The following is a 19,531-nucleotide window of genomic DNA, read 5'->3' as shown; positions in this document are numbered from 1 at the left end:
AAATTGATTTCCGCATTTGAAATTTCATTCTCATGTACTACAGTGTTTTACCTTCTAAATAGATATATTTGTTAGCTAACTGCCATGTAGAAAAGTTATGGCTAGCTAACAAAGCTCTTCCCTCCCTCTCTCCTCCAAAAGCTGTCTAGAGTTCTGTTTTAAGAAAGCGTTATTGGGGGAATTTTATACTTTCTTACTAGTTTTGTCTTTCCTTAGACAGCACTTCATCATTGGATACTAATCATATTAAACAATTCTTTGGCTCACTACAGCAACTCCTCTTAGGAGATGAAATGTGGTGAAATGACACACTTATTTACCTGCATTCAGTAATATTGCAGAGCGAGAAATAATCTGTAATGTTTCCAATTGAAAATAAAGAGAGATTCTGAGTGAGCAGTATATAAATTTTGGACTGGGTCAAAATACTCAGGTTAACATTCATAAACTTTTCAAAACTTTAATGGAATCCATAATCATTCCTGTTGTCACACAGACAGTACATTTCACGATGCTCCATCTGTTAACACATTACTAGGATGCCATTTTAGTACTGACTCTGTGGGAATTACATCACTAGCTGCATCACTGACTGTGTGTAGTAGCAGGAAACATGGTACAGTAGGAGCACATCTGTGGATCACAGCAACTGCTGCTGTTTTAGTCCAACCTACACTGTGGTGAGGAGGGGAAGGGTTACTTTAGAATTAGTTTCATCTGACCTTCTGATTGAATGTTGTTGCTGCATGTGGGCTTTGAAGAGGTCTGAAGGAAAGGGGGCCCATGAACTTTTACTTCTTGAGAACTGGGCAACCCAGTGGGGTCTATCAGCTATTTTCTGTGACACATAGGTAATTTTATACTGAATGGATCACTCCACCTAATTGTGAATGACTCCACCACTCATAATGTAAAACCTCACAGATGGAAGCTGGGCATATTTGCACCTGGGGAGGTTTTTGCAATGGAGAAGCTGATGCTCAAACTGTCTCCTTTTCATGGGTTTGGTCATTGGCTGACCAAAAGCGCTAGCAAAGGGAGAGGAGCTACAGCAGCTTATTTGCATAAGTACAATGGAAATATCAAGTCTTCCTGTGTGATTTTTGTCTGAGGAAATAGACAGAAGCATTAACTTCCCTAATGCCAACACTCTTGAAACTTTTCCCCTGGTCATCTAAAAGTCCAGAGCCTGGAAACGTTTGAACTGGCATGAACATAATCATTGTACTGCTCTGAATTTGAAGCCTCTTCTTTATATATTACCTAATATTCCTCATTTTTGATAGTTCAGCAGGGTTTATTTATGGAAATTATCTGCATAAAGAGCACAAAGGTCTACAAGATAAACTCAAAATACGTAATGAACTCGTGAGCTTTTTTTTTTCTACTCAAATTTAATAATGATGAAAGCATCTCTGAAACACATTGTACCTTCTGGGGAAGATGTAAAAGTGTATTTTTGTTTTAGATTTTTGACTAAGTGACTATTTATGGAAAATTTTTGCTCAAAACATAAAGTGTTTTCAGATTCTGCTTTATGGTTCATTGGTGCATTATACAGTTCAGCTTATTTAACAAGGAGTATGGTCAGCCGTGTTGTATTTCTCTGCTCATCTTTTTTAATTTACTTTTTGTTATTCTATTAACATTTATAAAAGGGGACTAAATTTACCCCAGTCAGACAAAGCAATGTCAAAGCCTTGAGTGAATTTATCAGTGTCTGGATTTCAATGTCTTTCCACATACATTTAGTCTGAGGTTTTATATACTTTTTAAATGGAGAAGGAGGGAGGGAACTAACAAAACAAGCCACACTCATTTGTGAACAGAGAAACCCAAACTTTTGCAGGTTCATTAATTAAGATTGTTACATAGATTCTTAATTATGCAGGAGAAGATAGGCAGGCAAGGTATAATCCTGAAGGACTTTGTCTTGCAAGGTGTGGGCTTGGTGTAAGGTCAATCTGTTAATGACACAATACATGTGCTCAGGTTGAACATACAAAGTGTGCTGGCTTATTGTTATGTGGCTTATGGTATTAGGGTCTTTCATTTCCTCAAAGATCTGTCAAACTGTGTGCACAACAAAGCTTTGTAACACTAGAATCCTTTTAGGACTCCTTGAAGTCATATTCAAGGCTTGACTGGGAACAGATACTAAGTGAGGGAGAGCTGACTTGCAGTGAGTAGGAATAGGACAAGGAAATATTTAACCTTTCAGAAAGCTGTGCATAAGTCTTTCTGTGCTGTTGCATAGAATATGACTGAAAAATATGTTATGCCAAGATGCCCTGTGCAGACAAAAGAGATCTCCATGTTAGTGACATTAGTGATGGCTGACATAGAATGTACCTGCATAGGTGAAGGGTTTCTTATTTAAATTGAGGCCAGATATCTTTGCTGCACATCCCACATCTTGATCTATGCTCACCTTTCTGTTAATTGTATTTAAACAAGTACAACTTCTGAAATAAATAAGTCTTTCTAAAGGCATCTCTCAAATTACAGTGTAACTGGATGACATTTGAAAAAAAAAATTGGTCAATGAAACCAAAGAGAAAATGATAGTTAGAGTCGCATTTTAAGGTCTTCTATTAAATACACTGGAAAATTCAAATTAGGAAAGTTAAGTGAAAATAAATTCTTACAGTGATAGTCAGTTTCCTTTATTCAGAGATAATATCAGTTTTTGGACAGCAACTGGACTATGGAATGACAGGTGTTTGTCTAACAGAAAGAGATTTAAAAAATCTGTGTACAGTGTAATTTAATAACATTTAAATTAATTTTTAATTTAAATGTAATATTTAAGAGCGTAAGTTTCCAGGTGCCTTTTCAGTGTTCTCAACTCTGTGCAGAATGCAAGTCATAGCATGCCCTTCATTCACAGAAATGAAGAATCTTTCTTTATTGTGGCACCAAAAAATATTATTTTAATAACAATTTTGCAGAATTATTCATCCTTTACCAGCTAGGCAGTGAAAATCTCTGAACATTAGATTTGATTTAAAGGTGCAAGACTAGCTACAAGTTGTTTAGGTGCCACTCTTACAGGAGTTTTGGAACGATATTAATGTTTATAATCACTCTGCTGTTCTTACAATGATTTGTTACTTTTGTCATTTTCTTTGTCCTGTACTCTCGTAACTGTGTAATTGAACCAATTAGAACATAGTAGATTGGGAATAATTATTTATACATTGGCAATCTCAATTAGTGCTTCTTTCCTCATATAAATGGTCAAGAAATTTAGAAATACTGATATTTTGGTTTACACAGTAATTTAAATATAACCAATAAATTCTTTTTAATTGCAATTAGGGCTTTGAAACTAGTGAAGGTAGAGAACAGTACCTGAATATAGCATTTCAGGTTTTATAAGACCCTTTCTATTCAGTCATGTATAAATATATGTGTTAATTTTGGGAGGAGAGAAAATGAAGAGCAGTCGTCATCTAAATATTATTTCTGATGCTGTCCATTACAGATCTGTTGCAGAAGCCACAGAGGTTGATCTCAACATGAGAGTTGGATTGCATACAGGCAGGGTGCTTTGTGGGGTCCTGGGTCTCCGAAAATGGCAATATGATGTCTGGTCAAATGATGTGACATTAGCTAATGTAATGGAAGCTGGAGGACTGCCTGGGTAAGTCTGAAAAAAAAACATAGGGAAAAAAAATAGAAAACGCCATAGGTGAAGAATTTCTTCCATTTTTTAAGGCATTTGCAACATAATTGCTATTGATGAACAGGATTGTGTTTGGCAAGAGCAATCAATGCATTATGTGATTTATCCTGTGGAATTTTCCCAATGATCTTGATATTTGTATAATCAATAGCTTAGATTAGAAGTAAAGCATTTTCAAGCAAAATTGGTTTTGGAAGTTGCTGGATATAAAAAGGAGGAATGAGACAATATTAGGAATATAAGAATGTTAGACTTTGATCATTTCATGTTACAAAAATAAAACACTGTAGCCATACCAGGAAATTTTTACCTTTATACACCTCTATAATTTTAGGGGGGAGTGGAATGTCTTGCTCCTTTTACATGACCTGATTTCCAACACTAGTTGTACGCTATAGAAAGGACATACCTGTTTATGAACTCAGATATTGATGACATTTGCAAATGATACAGTAGCACATAAACCTGCAGCCAACCCATGGGGTATGTCCTGGAACTTTAAGTAATCATTGCACAGCCTCGGACACAATTTAAATACACACAGTGAACATTTGCAAAGGTGGATGGGTGTTCTGTGTGTAGCTCACATTTCGACTAGGACCTGCCATATTGTTTTTGATTTTTGTGAGATCTTGATTGCTGTACAGAAGGACAAAGGAACCAATTAATTTATTTTGTGATAATGATGAATTTCTATTTATTGCATACATCCACTTTAGATAATTTTGTCAGTGTATTTTATGGGTTCATTATCTTAAAGTTACCCAGTGGGAAAAAATCTAAACACATGTTTATAGAGGAAAGCAGAAAAATTTTTTCAGATACCTTTTCTGAAGACATTTCAAATATATGGGGTCTTTCAGGAGAAAATGTGAAATGTGAAAAATGTTCAAGATAAAAAACTCAAAAATAATAGAGATTGCTGTATTGCCAAAACATAGTGAGTCAGAAAGCTGCCTACAAAACAGAGGGGATGAATTATATGAGTCAAAGATGTGAAGTGAAACAGAAAAAGAAGTTTCTGTTTTATACACAAGAGAGGTTTGGAGTGTGATGTCAGAAGTTTCAAACAGCAGGATGTTTTTCCAAGCAGATGTTGAGATAAAACTTAAGAAGGCCACACAATGTAGAAGATCATGTGCAGACACTCACTTTCTACAAAACAGCAAATCTGCAAGTGTTTGGATCTGCAAGTCAACAGTTATCTTTCTGTTCACTTTGCCTAAGTTTAGAAAATGCATGCAATAGAATTTTTGGCTATGTTCAATTTGGCTAAAAGTACAAGACTTACCTTTTTTTTTTTTATTTCAAACCTACGGTCTTGCATGTAAATTGACCTGTTGACCTCTTTATTAACTTCTGTGAGGAGTGTATTTTGGTAGCAAGAAGCTCATAATGTATCTTTGCTTTAAACAATAATGTCTAATTTTCTCTCCAGGAAAGTTCACATTACAAAGACCACCTTAGAGTGCCTAAATGGGGACTACGAGGTAGAACCAGGATACGGTCATGAAAGGAATAGTTTCTTGAAGAAGCATAATATTGAAACATATTTTATTGTGCCATCCCATCGTAGGAAGGTATGCTTATTCAGTGACACATTTTCATAATTTAAAACAAGTTCTGTGCTATTCTGAAAGCAGAGACAATGCTAGGTTGTTTTGTTGTTTGTTTGTTTGTTTTTTCCCTGAAAGCTCTTCAAACACTCTTGAAGGCCCAGCAGTTACCATTTACTCAAAATGGTAACATTTTGAGTCTCAACATGTGGTGAGGTGATGACAGTGGTTTTCCAACAGGTGCAACTATAGTCTTACCTTTCCTTCTCAACAAGTAACTGAGCACAGTCTTTTGTTCTACTGAAAAATGTTTCTTGTGACCTCAGTAGGAATCTTGAAAGTCCATAACTGTTGTTTAAACACTTTCAATTTGGTAAACCTTTTCTACATCATATGAGGCTTATCTTTGAAGTTATCTATCATAACATGATAACAGGCTAAGAGAAACTTTATTGCCTTTTATGTCAGCCAGAGAATTTGGGATACAGATTTTTTCACCCTTATCTTCTGAAACTCTGTGCAAATAAGTTTAATTCAGGGACTTTAATCTTCAAGGGGAAAATTATAGTACCTGATTCTGAAAGTATTGGTCAGATTTTAAAGTGATGTCTTTATACACACCAGGTTTTTAAGCTGTCAAAACTCTATATTTGAGGGTTTTAACCATCACCTATCTGAGAAAAATGTAACCACAAACAAACAGGTCATCTTGAATTTCATATCTCTAATCAGTTTTTTGGTCTTAATTTGATGAGACTGAATTTTTATTAAAATGTTGGGAGTCCAGTCACCAGGGTAATTTGATTTTGGGATTGAAAATCCCATTGTTTTATTCTGGAAAGGCTGCTGCAAGAGTGATTTTGTGTACTTCCTTTAAAGCATCTTCTTATTAGAGAGATGGAATTTTCTCATGCACTGTGAAAATCATGCCATTTCACATTTTGTTCCTCAGGTATATATGATTTAATTCAGTTTTAGATACTATGAAAGAGAAGAGTTGGAAAAACAGTGGGTTAAATTCTGTTTTGGCAGTCAGTGAGAGTGGATTTTAGTGGCTTTCTTGAAATCAGGACTAGCATGTTTTAGGAAATCACTATTTCTTAAATTAATCAATCCCAATAATGAAGAAAATGCAAGGGAGAGTTTATTCAAGGTAGGTGTGTTGCTTATTGCTGCTAGGTTGTTTGTCTTGGTTTTCTGTTGTTTTCACTCATTCAGCATTATGTATAGTTTCATTTTTATGTTGTAATTTATCAAGTTTCATTTCATATTGAGGAAATAAATAGTGGAATTTCAGGAAATTGTTCCATAGGTTGGTGCAAAAAGACAAGGAGAGAAAAAAGGGAATTAATGTGACTTTTACACAGAGAAACTGCGTTGTGGCAATTCTGCTACAAAAACCAGTGACTGAGGAACAGAAGCTTAACAACCACATATGGAAGGAGGCCAGGTCAATGCATGTTTAATGTGCAAGAAGGAGAGTGTACTACTGTGAGACCACACATTTCTTTGTCTTTGCGAGATTGCTGAGAAACTGCTGGTGACTGGAGAAAGGACTGCTCGATTTGTCATAACCTACATAAACCCAGATGCCATCTTATCCATGGGTATCACTGAAGAGTCTGTGGAAATGGCAGATGCTGCTCCACAGTTTGACTAACAGTAGCTCTGGCATATATTAATGGCATGTCAGCCAAGAAAGAAATCCTTCATGAATTTTACTGGTGTTAACTGGTTTCTCCACTGGGCTCCCAGGTCAATCAGCATGCCACTTTGCTGTTTGTCACAGTCCATCACAGCCACACCCAATCTTTGTATACTTGCGTACTGATCACTGACCACAAGCTACATAATAGCATATTTGCCTTCTAAATAAACACCTGCTGTTCCCTCCTAGCCCATTTCATTCATTGACTCTTTAGAGACATAAAAATAGAAGGCTACCCATGAAGCAGAGACAAGAAAATTTCACCTGGCGAATTCAGGTAACTTCTGGTTTAATATTGCATTCCTTCCTCTTGAACCTCAGCAGCTGAAATGCAGTTTTTTATTCTTTATATATCATCTCTGACATTAACATGAGCTGACTCAGGCAGGTATGATACCAAGTGGAATGAAAATCAATGTTATGAGCAACAGATGACCAAGAATATGTCACATTTGTAGCAAAAATAAGATCACTTGGAGTTTTGTTAAACATTATTTGTTTAGAAGACACACACCCCACATTCTTCTATATTTGGTCTGACAGGAAAATTTTTCATCACTGTCACTCTAGCCAAGAATTATAATAACAGTATAAGATGACTCATTCTTGTACCAGTTACATTTTAAATATGAACAAATTATAAATTATTCCTATCTTTTAAATCTTCCATTGAATCAGCTAACTTTTGTGATCTGGTCTGCTTGCTGATTTAATGTGAGAGTACCACTAAGCAGCCACTGAAGGAATAAAATTCTTTTTGTTTTGTTGCACTTTTTATTTTGGCAGAGAATATATTAGTCTATTATTATCTATCAGTCTATGCAGTCAACAGCTTATTGTCCAGCTGGAGACCAGTGGAAAATGGTGTCCCACAGGAGTCAGTGGTGAGACCAGTACTGTTCAGCATCCTTGTCAATGACATAGAAAGTGCACCTCCAGCAGATTTGCTGATGACGCCAAGCTGTGTAGAGCAGTCAACACACTGGAAGGAAGGGATGCCATCTAGAGGGACCTGGGCAGGCTTGAGAGGTGGGGCTGTGTGAACCTCATGAAGCTCAATAAAGCCAGTGACAGCTGGGTTGGGGCAATTTTAAGTCCACCTACAGGTTGGTGAGAATGAATGACAATACCCTATGGATAAGAACTTGGGAGTGATGGTTGATGAAAACTCACCATGACCTGGCAGTGTACGATCACAGCCCAGAAAGCCAGCAGTGCCCTGGGCTGCCTCAAAAGGAGAGTAGTCAGCAAGTCAAAGGAGATGATTCTGCCTCTCTACTCTGCTCTGTAAGACCCCACCTGGAGTTCTGTTTTGGTACCCCCACCATAAATACAAGGAATGTTGGAACAAGTCCAAAGGAGGACCATAAAGTTGGCAAGCAGACTGGAGCACCTCCCTCACAAAGATAGGTTGAGAAAATCAGGGCTCTTCAGCCTGGAGAAGAGAAGGTTGTGTGGAGACATCACACCAATTTCCAGTATCTGAAGGGGGCCTATAGGGAAGCCATAGAGAGACTCTTCAGCAGGAACTGTAGTGATGGGACAAGAAGTAATAGCTTCCAACTGAAAGAGAGTTGGTTAGGTTACTTGTTAGAAAGAAATACTTTACTGTGAGGGTGAAACAGCTTGCCCAGAGAATCTGTGCATGTTTCAACCCTGAGAGTGTTCAAGACCAGTTTGGATGGGGCTTTAAACAACCTACTCTAGTGGAAGGTGTCCCTGCCTACAATAAGGGTTTGGAACTAGATGATCATTAAGGTCCTTTCCAACCCAAACAATTTTATTATTCCATTATTATTGTTATTATTGAGTAATATTTATGCATAATTGACTGGATTACATTCAGCTCCTAAACACACTTATATAATGAATCTGATTTCCACCAGCAGATTTTTTTAATTAAAATAATATTTTTTGCTGACTTTCATTGTTAAAAACTTATGCAAAAGTGCTTTTTTAATACGTGTTCCCTGATACATACCCTGATAAAGTTAGTAGCTTTTTAAAAGCCATCCCATTTCTCTTAAGTAAAGTTTGATGGTATCTTCTTGATATTTTATATTAATACTTACAGTCATGTGACCAAAATACTGCACTGAGAGAAAATTTGAAAATTTTGTTTTATGTAAGTAGACACAAACCTGACCGTACACATTAATGCCTTGGGCTTTTAAAGGAAATTTGATCCAGATAGAAAAACGTATCCATTTCTATTTAATATATAAATTTGAATATATTAAATATTCAAAAGATTAATTCTCCTTGCTTTAGAAACATCATTATTATCTTGATTTCAAACAATTATAACTTTGTGAAGTATAGTAAATATTATATTTATATGGATTTTATTTCAAGATAAAAAAGTCTAGGCCATACCTCTTAATCTCAGAGCCCCTTACAAGAACTTTATAACTGTTTAGACCAGCTAAATAACTTTTTCTGCTAATGGTTTCTTGGTAACCCACCTGACTAATCCTGTTATGACTTTCAAACTGTTTGCCTAAAATTTAATTTATTTTAATTTAATTTTTTTTAATAGACTGTATCTGGCTTTTATCAGAATCCTTTGTTCTTTCATTGTCAGCACTGACATTAATCAAAGCATCTTTGCTTCAGCTTTCCTAGTGGCTCCCAGAAGCACGGCAGAGGCAGGGGGCTCAGCTGGACTGTCTGCTTAATTTCTTTGGTTGCTCTAGAAAGTCTGATTCTTCTGTAGTAAAACATCTCTAATGTTGGGTCCAACCTCAGTAGCTGAGTGATTTTTTACTTGGCCTCACTTCTCCGTATTTATTGCAGCAATTCACTCTGTGGAGGCACCTCTCTAGTTATGAAAGGACTCATTATTTCAAAAGCTGTGAAAACAGCCCAGCACAGCCATTTAAGTAAAATTCCTAAAGGTACGTCTACAGATAGTCGAGCAGTGATGAGAAGTGATCAAGTTTTCATGAAGGGAAAGATTTCTCAGAATGTGTTAGCTTTTGCCTTTACAGAAGTTAGCCTGCCATCACTGTTACCCGTTGCCAGGTTTAAGGGAACCTGCTTCATGGTGTAACTGTGCTCCAGAGACAAGGCTCCAGAGACAAGGCAGAGATAAATACTGCTGTGTACTGTCAGCAATTGAGAGACAGGAATCCGCTTAGGTGAAAGCAAGAAGTCATTTATTGTAAAGTTGTGAAGTCGTGAAGTCATCTATTCTATCTAAAGCTCAGTTTATATACTCTTACAGCTTTGAATAAAATTTTCCAATAATAATCAATAGCAATAATCAAAAAGCAATAATCACATTATTAATGTTACTTAGCAATATGCTTAACTACAATCTTACAGGTGCAGTCTTACATGACTACCTTAAAACACAGTGCTACATTCCTTTTAGCTTTCTCCTTTACATTTCTATTTGATGTTCCCATGGTTTCTGGGCCAAGGCCAAGGGCCAAGATGTCCACACCATCCACCATCTCCACAGTACTCTCTGTTCCACTGCCCAGCTGCCTCCCCATAGTCTACCATTAACAGCAATTGAGCTATGTACAGGAATGGAGGTCATTGAGTCATAAAAATCATAAGGGAAACACTATTGATACAATTTACAAATATATTCATACGTGTCTCTTGGATTTTACAGTCTACCTCAAACATAATCAATAATTGCCTTCCAACAGATTGTAAATCACCATATGCAAAATTTCTTTTAATGCACTAGTGAGTTATTCACCAATGGGGTATTCAAATATATTAGTTGTGGCAGTGTAAATCACATGCTATCTGCACCTACTATTTGAATAGCACGGAAAGATGGACAGTTATGAAAAACCCATGAAAGTGACTACTATATCTGTTTGCCCTTTCAAAACTAGATTTTTCTCTGAAGAGATTGACACTTCTTTCCTACCTTACCATGTACATGCAAAACCAAGCAGTCTCAGTAAATTCTTTCTGTGGCTTGGCTAGTCCTGTTTTCTTATCTGAAGTCTCTGAGCAATGCTATGCCCACTCTGAAAATCCAGGTGAATACCACTTTTTTTTCTGAATCCTCATTTAGTTATCCAGCCAGAGGGAAGTGGATGCTGGTTAGAGGTATGGTGCTCTGTGTCCTGTCTGGTTTGCTGTGTTGAATCATGCCCTAAACATTCCAATTCAGATGGCTAAAACCACAGTTTTATTTTTCCCAAAAATTAATCATATCAGAAAAAAACCCCAAAACAGTAGTCTATTTAAAAAGGGTAGTTAAAGCAATGTTTCAGGAAGAGGAAATTACTATTTTCAGTCTTTTGAATTTCAGAAAAAATTAGCTAAAAGATTGACGACTCTTAATAAGTAAACTCAGCTTAGGATCATCCTTTGGAAAATTCTATTTAAAATGCAAAAACTCTTGAAATGTCAGAATTCTTTGGAGGAATTATCTACAGTACACACCTGTGGCATAATTTATTGTCAACTGCAGATGGATTTACAGATCAAAAGGTTGATCACAATTTCTCTGACTCATGACAAAATTGGGAGAAATTCAGCAACTTGAGATTCACACAGAATCACACAGAATCAACTAGGCTAGAAAAGACCCTTGCGATCATCAAGTCCAAACTATGAACAACCACCATCATCTGAACTAGACCATAGCACTGAGTGCCACATTTAGTCTTTTCTTAAGCACCTTGAGGGCTTGTGACTCCACCACTTCTCAGGGCAGCCCATTCCAATGCCCAATCACCCTTTCTGTATTTGTTCTAATGTGCATGCCACAGATGCAAGAAAAGTGGCAAAGGCAGTCATATCACTTTAATATTTTGTTGTTTCATCTAGCATAAACTGACGAGATTGTAAGCATCCTGCTTTGCAGTCCTTACACCACAGAATAACAGGAAAACAAAATTTTCATCAGTCATCTTGAAAAGGCAGTAGTTTTTTCTTGGAGTACATCCTTCTTTACTGATAATCGTGTGTGAAGTAGATTATTTGCCTTCTATATTATAATATATTACTAGGTTCTATATCTCTCCATCACCAGCCAACAGGTTTTGTCTGCTTATGTCTTTCCTGTGGCTGATTCAATTCTTTTCCCCCCAGCATGGAATGAACATTTTGCAATATAGCAGAGAAAAAACATAGATTAATGATAACGTTTTTGCTTTGTATAGATGAAATACATAGTAATTACCTGTGCTTGTCTTTTGACTTTATTGTTAATTTACTGTTAGCAACTGGAATGTTTCACAAGGAGAACTGCTTTTGGGATGCTTTCTATCATGTCTTAATAATACTCTAATTGAGCTTTTAATAATGAAAGAATTTTATGCCTATAATCCATGTATTACTAGGAGCTTTTAACAGAAATTTGTTGGATTTTGTCTGACCTGATTAAAAGAAGAAAAAGAAGGCTACAGAAGGAAGTAACTGAGTGATATGATAGGTCTAAAATTGCTGCGCCTAATCTTTTTAATTCTTTACTTCCTTCAAAATGAAGTTCCATCTGTATTTGTGGGAAATTTCTTTCTCTGCAAAAATAATTTGATTTAATCATTCTGGTTAGGTCTGAGGGAACATACTATATTGTTCTTATATTGTGTTCTTTCTCCAGTCATGTAAAATTTGTTTTTTCCATGGAGCATTTACGTTCCAGTAAATCCACCTGTATGCTTAACAGATCCCTAAGATTTTTTTTTTTTGGGCATCTGACTCTTCTAAAAATATTCCGTTTACTTTTTTTCAAGGAATTTTTTATAGTTCTTGTAAGTTGAGAATTTTCTGGACAAATAGATTCTGATGATATTTTTACTTAAGTGACTGTATGCTTACCAGTCCTGGGCACAAACTGAAGACTTCCTCTTGCCAAGTGACAGCTACTTTTAGCTGCTGCTGCTACCATGACTGTGAGAGTACAGGGGTGGTCTTTCTGCTTAGTGGGTCACAGCTTCTTCCAAGGAATTTAACTAGAGAGCTGAATGCATAATTTGGGTGTTTCAGATTTGGGTGTTTTCAGATATACCCTAGATATACCTTAGCAGAGCCGATTTAACAGATAGGCACACAGCCATTCAGTGGAAGCTCTAGCTTGTATCTGGACAGGGGCTGTTCTGTGCCTGAGACTTTGTGTTGTTGGAATAAACAAACTCAAACACTGGAAATAAACTGCTTGTGTTACTAACCAGCAAACACAAACAGAAGAACACTGTGTTGCAGAGTGTACTGCTCTACATCCTCAGGATTGCTCCTGCTGTAGTTATGAAGTTGCTAGTGCATCATCATCAGTGTGAAAGCTTGCATTTTGGGCTGTCAGTGATAGAATTAGTTACCTGCTCTAGTATCGTTTTCTCTTTTTTCTTCCTCCATAAATGTGGAATCTTTACAAGGAAAGATGTGGGGCACTGGTAGAAGACTTTTCTCTGTTGTCAATCTCCTAGACGTTGGTTTTGTCTTTACAACTGCTAAAAACTCTTTCTACATCTGTGTCTAGAAAGTGGTTACACTATTCTGAATTTTAAAATTTAGTCTTATAGAAGCTATATTTGCCGGTAAAATCCCTAATACACTTTCTTATTGGATAGCTGAGGTGTGAGAAGTAAAATGTATCATAAGGGCAGTAGAAAAAAATGTCTGATGATTTTAACTATAGGAAGATGGAACAAAAAGAAAAAAAAATGTGCTCATCTATCTTAGGACAAAATGTCTTGAAGATAGTAATGGAACAAATACTACCACCAAGAGACATGCTCCTGCCTGCCTGAAGATAGAAATCACATACAACAGACACAGTGCTACAGCATTTATATTTTCTGTAAATGTGTTTCGAATGACATAAGTATCTTCTTTTCCTTGCCAATTTATGCACTGAGGTTGAATATAGTCAGGGAAATAACAGTCTGCTGACACTTCTGAGAATCTCAGATGAGCACCAGTTAAGAACTATCAGAATATTACACGACATTCAATCAATGGGGGTTTTTAAAAAGGATTTGAGTCAGTGCTTGTTTGTTTTCTGCATCCACAAAGCTGTATGTAGTCCTGCCTGCTTTCAGAGTTCTCTGCTAGAAAAGTCCAGTTCTTAATCTTATTTGTCAGCTGTGTTGCAGCAAACAACCAACCTTTCCTAAAATTATGATCTAAATGAACAGTGAACAGAATTGGAGATGATGCCAAGGATCAAAAAGACATGAGAAAGTAAAATACATTGACAAAATGAGCTGGAATGGGAATGCTGCAGTCCAGCTTTCTTGTAATGCTGGCCTGGAGCAAGATCAGAGGAAAAGCAGAGTGAAAGATGCTGGGGTTGAGTTTTTCATTCAGAGGGGTTTTTTTAAGTCTGTTTTAACAGACTGTTTTGCATTTCTTGGTTTTATCATAGACTTAGAGCAGAAGTTGAGATTACTTAAATATTCCACTGAGTTGACTGTGTCAAAAGTGTTGTTCTGTTGTAAAAGCAAGAATAAAAAAGGGATATGATTTGTGAGATGAAGATGAGAGAGAATTCCTTCGTATTTTAAATATTGTGTATATATAGTAGTAGAATGAAAAATCCTCCGTCCCAGTGCAGAATCTACATGTCTAAATGTCTAATGTCTAATCTAAATGTCCTGAAACCACTGGATTAAAAAAAAAACCAAAACAAACCAACTAAAAAACATCTCAACCAATCAACAAAAATTATAAATAAAATTATATGGATCTGCTGAGAACTATCAGTGTGTCCAATTTGTGTGTATGCAGTGTCCTTTGAGTGGCTGTGTTCTTGGCCAGCCATGAAGTACAGTTGCTACACAGTACATGTGCTCACAAATATTCATAGTACTGCTCACCATCTGAATTTGGATGGGGCCTTTGGAGGTCAAGTGGTCAACCTCCTTGCTCAAAGTAGGGCTTGGCTTTGCAGTCAAAGTGCTGAGTGTTTCCCTGACTGACAGCCTCTTGAGGCATGATCATCCTCACAGCTAAACTTCTTTGCATCAAATCAGAATTTCTCTTGCTACAGACTCTATTCATTGTGTCTTGGTTTGTTTTTTTTCTTCTGAGTAGTATTCAGGATTTTTCTGGCTCTGTCTTCTCTGCAACTACTACTTAAGTGGTTAAAGAAAGCAAGTAGATCCCTCCTTAGCCTTCTCTTCTTCCAACTAAATGAATTAAATTCCCTCAGGTTCTTGCATGTCGTACACTTGAAAACCTAATTGTTTCGGTAAACCTTTGCTAACCTCACTCCAGTTTGTCATTGTTTTTCTTTGAAGGGGGATCTCACACAACTCCATTTTTTTCAGTGACCTGAGCTGAAATTCCTATTTAACTCTGAAACAGCTGGAAAAAATTCACTATATTTCCAACACATAAAGGGTGTATACTGCTGGTGTATTATCTGCTTGTAAGATTTCTAAGCTAAAAGAAACCAGTCGATGGTAAGAGCTAAAACTGTTCTACATACTGATTTGAAGATAAAGTTGGGAAACTGAATAAAAACATGTGGTTGGAGAAAAGTCATGTTGGTGGCAGGGCCACAGTTTGGACCCCATTCCAAGTTTTCAAGTTGCAGGTTCTTCTCAGAAAAGCATCTATTATAAGAAAGTTGCATGGAGGAAAATCTAAATTCTTCTCTATTCATAAGATTTCAAATCCTTGTAGGAGGATATAATCATGAACCTTTCACAATCATACTTTCTTGGATCTTTGCTACTAAGATGCTCTACCTATTCTTTGCCAGTCTTGTATCTATAGTGTAGCATTTCCACAATGAAGGTTGTTAGGAAGCTTTTGTGAGTCTCTGAATTTATTTAAAATCATCATTTATTTAAAATCATCAAAATTGTTGACTTAATTAATGCAGTGTCCACTGTGAAAGGTTTGAGCAAAGAGTTAATGATCTCTCGAGCTATGGTCCACATGTAAATTTCTGAAAATGAAATTAAATGCAAAACTGGAGGGAGTTTCAAAAAAGTTTCTCTTTTTTGTTATATCATAATGTTGATAGAGACACTTTGTAAAATATGTAGAACTTCTAGGTGAATTATGGCTATATTAGGAAGATTTGTAAGTGGAATACTTCTCAAAAAAGTATGTTTTGGATGTTGGGAATTGTAGCTCAAAAATTGATCATATCTGCTATGCTCAAGCCTAACAACTATCTACTTGGTGTCCTTAGGAATACCTAAAGGATGATTAGTATGTGAATATCCTTGTACAGTATCTTCTATACAATTCAGTGGTAAGTCTTCTGCCAGAAAGCCCTTGAAAGAAAGGGTTCATATTGGGCATCTCTTCACGGAGGCTATTGTTAAACTACCACTTACACAAGTGACTACGCACTAGATACACAAATGTCCTTTCAGATTTCAGCTGCTGACTGTGCAGGGTAGTGCAGTGATGCTGACTGGCTTCAGCCAGTCTCTTCCAGTGTACAATAAAGCACCTGGGTGCCTTTGCACATTTGAAGCCTGTCACATGTTGAGAACATGGCTGCTAGGAAAAAAATAACAAGTGCAACATTGAGGTCATTATTGTGTTTCATTGCCATTGTGTAACTGACTAAACAAAGTATTGAAAGTTCAGTGATGTATAACCTTGATTTTCCAGAAAATGCAAGTGCATGACTGTATGTATTAAACATAGCAATAAGCCAATATCTGAGATGCCATTCAGAATATAATCAGTGTCATTTGCCCTGCCCGTCTAAATTTAGTTGTCCAAGAAAACATGCATTAAACAAATGCTTTCAGGTTTTTTCTTCATTCTTTGATCATTGAAATGATGATGTAAACTTCTCTAGTAAATCATAGTATTGTGAATAATGCACAGCAAATTCTCATTGTCATTTGTGGACTTTAGTAGCATTTGAATAAAGTTTTTGGAAGTGATTTGCTGTCTTTTGTACCTAGGAAAACAAAGGACCATATCCCCTGTACTTTTTTATTTTGTTGATCCAGAAAAAATTTTACAAGCTTGAATTCACATACTGAGAAGGCATGGAGTCCTGCCATGTTTCTCATTATCACTTTCCACATGCCAGAAGGATGAATAAGTTTGGTATAAAAATGGAGGATATAATATCGTGATCTGAGAAAGCAGCTGAGCATGTGCTAGGGCTTTACTGAAGTCAGCAGTTGTTAAATACATGCTTAAGAGTTAACCAAGGAAATATATGTCCTTGCTGAACTGAGAGCCCCATGGTAAAAGGAATAGATTATATTTAACCCTTTGAGAGTATTTCTGTGTTTCTTCTTGCTTTGTAGAAATAAGATGTGACTTATAACCTCAATGCCTCAAACCCTCCTTTTAAGACATATATATATATATATATCTATATAGATATATCTTTAAAGCAAAAGTTATTCTCTTCAGATTTTAATGCACTTCATATGGCTGAAGTAACAAAATAAGGAACAAAGACTGAAATTATATTTTTTTAACATCAATTAATAAAAATTCTAATTGCCTCCTTATTTTCCCTGTATTTTCAAAAATTATTTTAATATTAAAGAAATGCAAATATTGCTTCTTTTATGAGTCTGTCATTAATGCACTTTTTTTATAGCTCACATTTCTAAGAAAAGAACAGTTCCAAATTGTTAAGTATGAGTTTACATCGAGTCTGTTTGATAGATTCTTTACATCTCATGTGGAAGAAAGATGAAGTAATTTGCATTTGCAAATGTGAGATGTTTATCAAAAAACATTGCTTCTTGACTAGAGTATTATTTTGTTCTAACCATGAGGGGGTACAAATGCCTGCAAGTGTTTATGTCTGCATGGGAATGCAATGTCTTTGTTATAAATATTATTTTTCTGACCAACAGATATTTCCTGGACTGATTCTCTCAGACATTAAGCCTGCCAAAAGAATGAAGTTCAAGACAGTCTGCTATCTGCTTGTTCAGCTCATGCACTGTCGCAAGATGTTCAAAGCGGAGATCCCTTTCTCCAACGTCATGACGTGTGAGGATGATGATAAGGTAGTCCATGTGGGCCAAGTGTACTCTTTGGGCATCAATTCCAGGACTGCCTCAAGCAGACCATCTTTGAGAACATAGGGGATGATGTTATGAACTGATAAAGATTATGATGTTCCTGCTGGAGCTAGAAAAATATAATTCCCACAGTAAAAACCAAATTCAATTATAAAAGCCCTCACATTTGGAGCTGCTCTTGGAAAAGCCAGCATAGGTGTCCTATATGGCTTCTATAAGGGCTTTTTTCACAGGTGCTGGAATTTCTGAGGCTGTTTCCATTCTTTTAAACATATATTCTTTTGCATCTTTTGTCCATCCCAGTCTGAAGTTGATGGTGACAAATGCAAACCAACAGAATAATTTTGTTTCTCCAGATAGTTCTCTGAAATATGAAAGGCAACTGATTAGACAAAACCCCTCTTTGTCCATAATACATATCCTAAACATAAAAGTTCCTAATACAGATATAAATTCCACTTTCTTGGATGCCTGGTAATTCCATACATCAATACTCTTTACATACTAGTAGCCTGGTTTGCTTCTTTTCTGCATATGAACCTACCTGTAAATTTATGGATAAAATGGTGAGAGTTGCTCGTTCCATTTTCTTTGACAGCAGGTGGCAATATTACACTGGTCACTCCATCACTGAGTGGTGGCATGTGAGCACTGGAATCAGTAATTCAGTTTGACTGATTGCTTCATATTTTTTCTTTTTTTTCATTTATTGAAGTCTCAGTCTAAATCTTACTTTCAGAAAGAATTTGAACTTTCATATTTTGAGTTTTATATGTGCTTGTGTTTCGTCTGCAGAAAAAGGGGAGAAAAGTCAATTAGTTCCTTTTAAAAAGTTTCCATGAAGACTTTCAGAAACTCCAGATTTAATTTTGAAATTGGCCATGTACAAGGCCTTCCAATTGGGATGTAGTGCTATGTTTGCATACTTGAAAAAAAAACCCTACACATTCTTTGAAGGATATGCAATACTTTACATTGTGTCTTGTGTACATGTATGTATGAATACGGTAATATACACAGAAAATACCCATGTGGATTTCTTAGTGATCTGATGAAATTTTTTTCATGCCAGAACATCGGCATTGAAGTTCTACAATGCTATCAGTAGCAGAAACTGTTGTTCTGGGCTTTTTGTATCTTTTATGTAAGACATCATGGATTTGTATTATATGATGGTCATATAAATACACTGTGTTACAATGTAGGGTTTCTTTAGAATTTTCAGCACACAAATCATGTAAATAAAGTAAAACATGTGGGGTCTTTAAAGGCTTTGAAGCCCGCATGTTTTTGAGAAACATAAATACCGGATCTTGATCATATGTAAGTCAATTGTGCAAAATAATGATAGAGGTAAAAATAAGAGACCTAGAGGAAATAATTATATGTAAGAAACAGCTTTTTTATTGAGAATAGAATCTTTAACCCTGTTTCAATATGGCAGAATACATAGGAAAATTTATTCCATATATCAGAATAACACCCATATTCATCTACCCTCATTTCAGGTTTTAATGCAAAGAAACATTTATTTAAATACTGTTTTCCTCCTCCCTGTTGTTATACTATAGGCTTAAATTTGAATTGTAAAAAATCCTTGAAGATGTATATCTGCTGTAACTAATGCAATATATAT

General features: G+C 36.1%; 1 protein-coding gene across 6 annotated transcripts in view; it reads left to right on the top strand.

Annotated features, from left to right (window-relative positions):
• The window catches only part of ADCY1 (adenylate cyclase 1), a 176,905-nt gene that overhangs the window by 102,980 nt on the left and 54,394 nt on the right, over positions 1–19,531 (top strand). For all 6 annotated transcript variants that reach the window (XM_064421662.1, XM_064421668.1, XM_064421675.1 and 3 more), the window contains 3 exons: positions 3,488–3,646; positions 5,127–5,268; positions 17,725–17,880. In XM_064421662.1, the coding sequence (XP_064277732.1) occupies positions 3,488–3,646; positions 5,127–5,268; positions 17,725–17,880 (457 nt within the window). The remainder of the gene's footprint in view (positions 1–3,487; positions 3,647–5,126; positions 5,269–17,724; positions 17,881–19,531) is intronic.

This window comes from Passer domesticus, chromosome 1 (assembly GCF_036417665.1).
Source record: "Passer domesticus isolate bPasDom1 chromosome 1, bPasDom1.hap1, whole genome shotgun sequence".
Taxonomy (NCBI): Eukaryota; Metazoa; Chordata; class Aves; order Passeriformes; family Passeridae; genus Passer; species Passer domesticus.
This window is presented reverse-complemented; position numbering and strand designations above follow the sequence as displayed.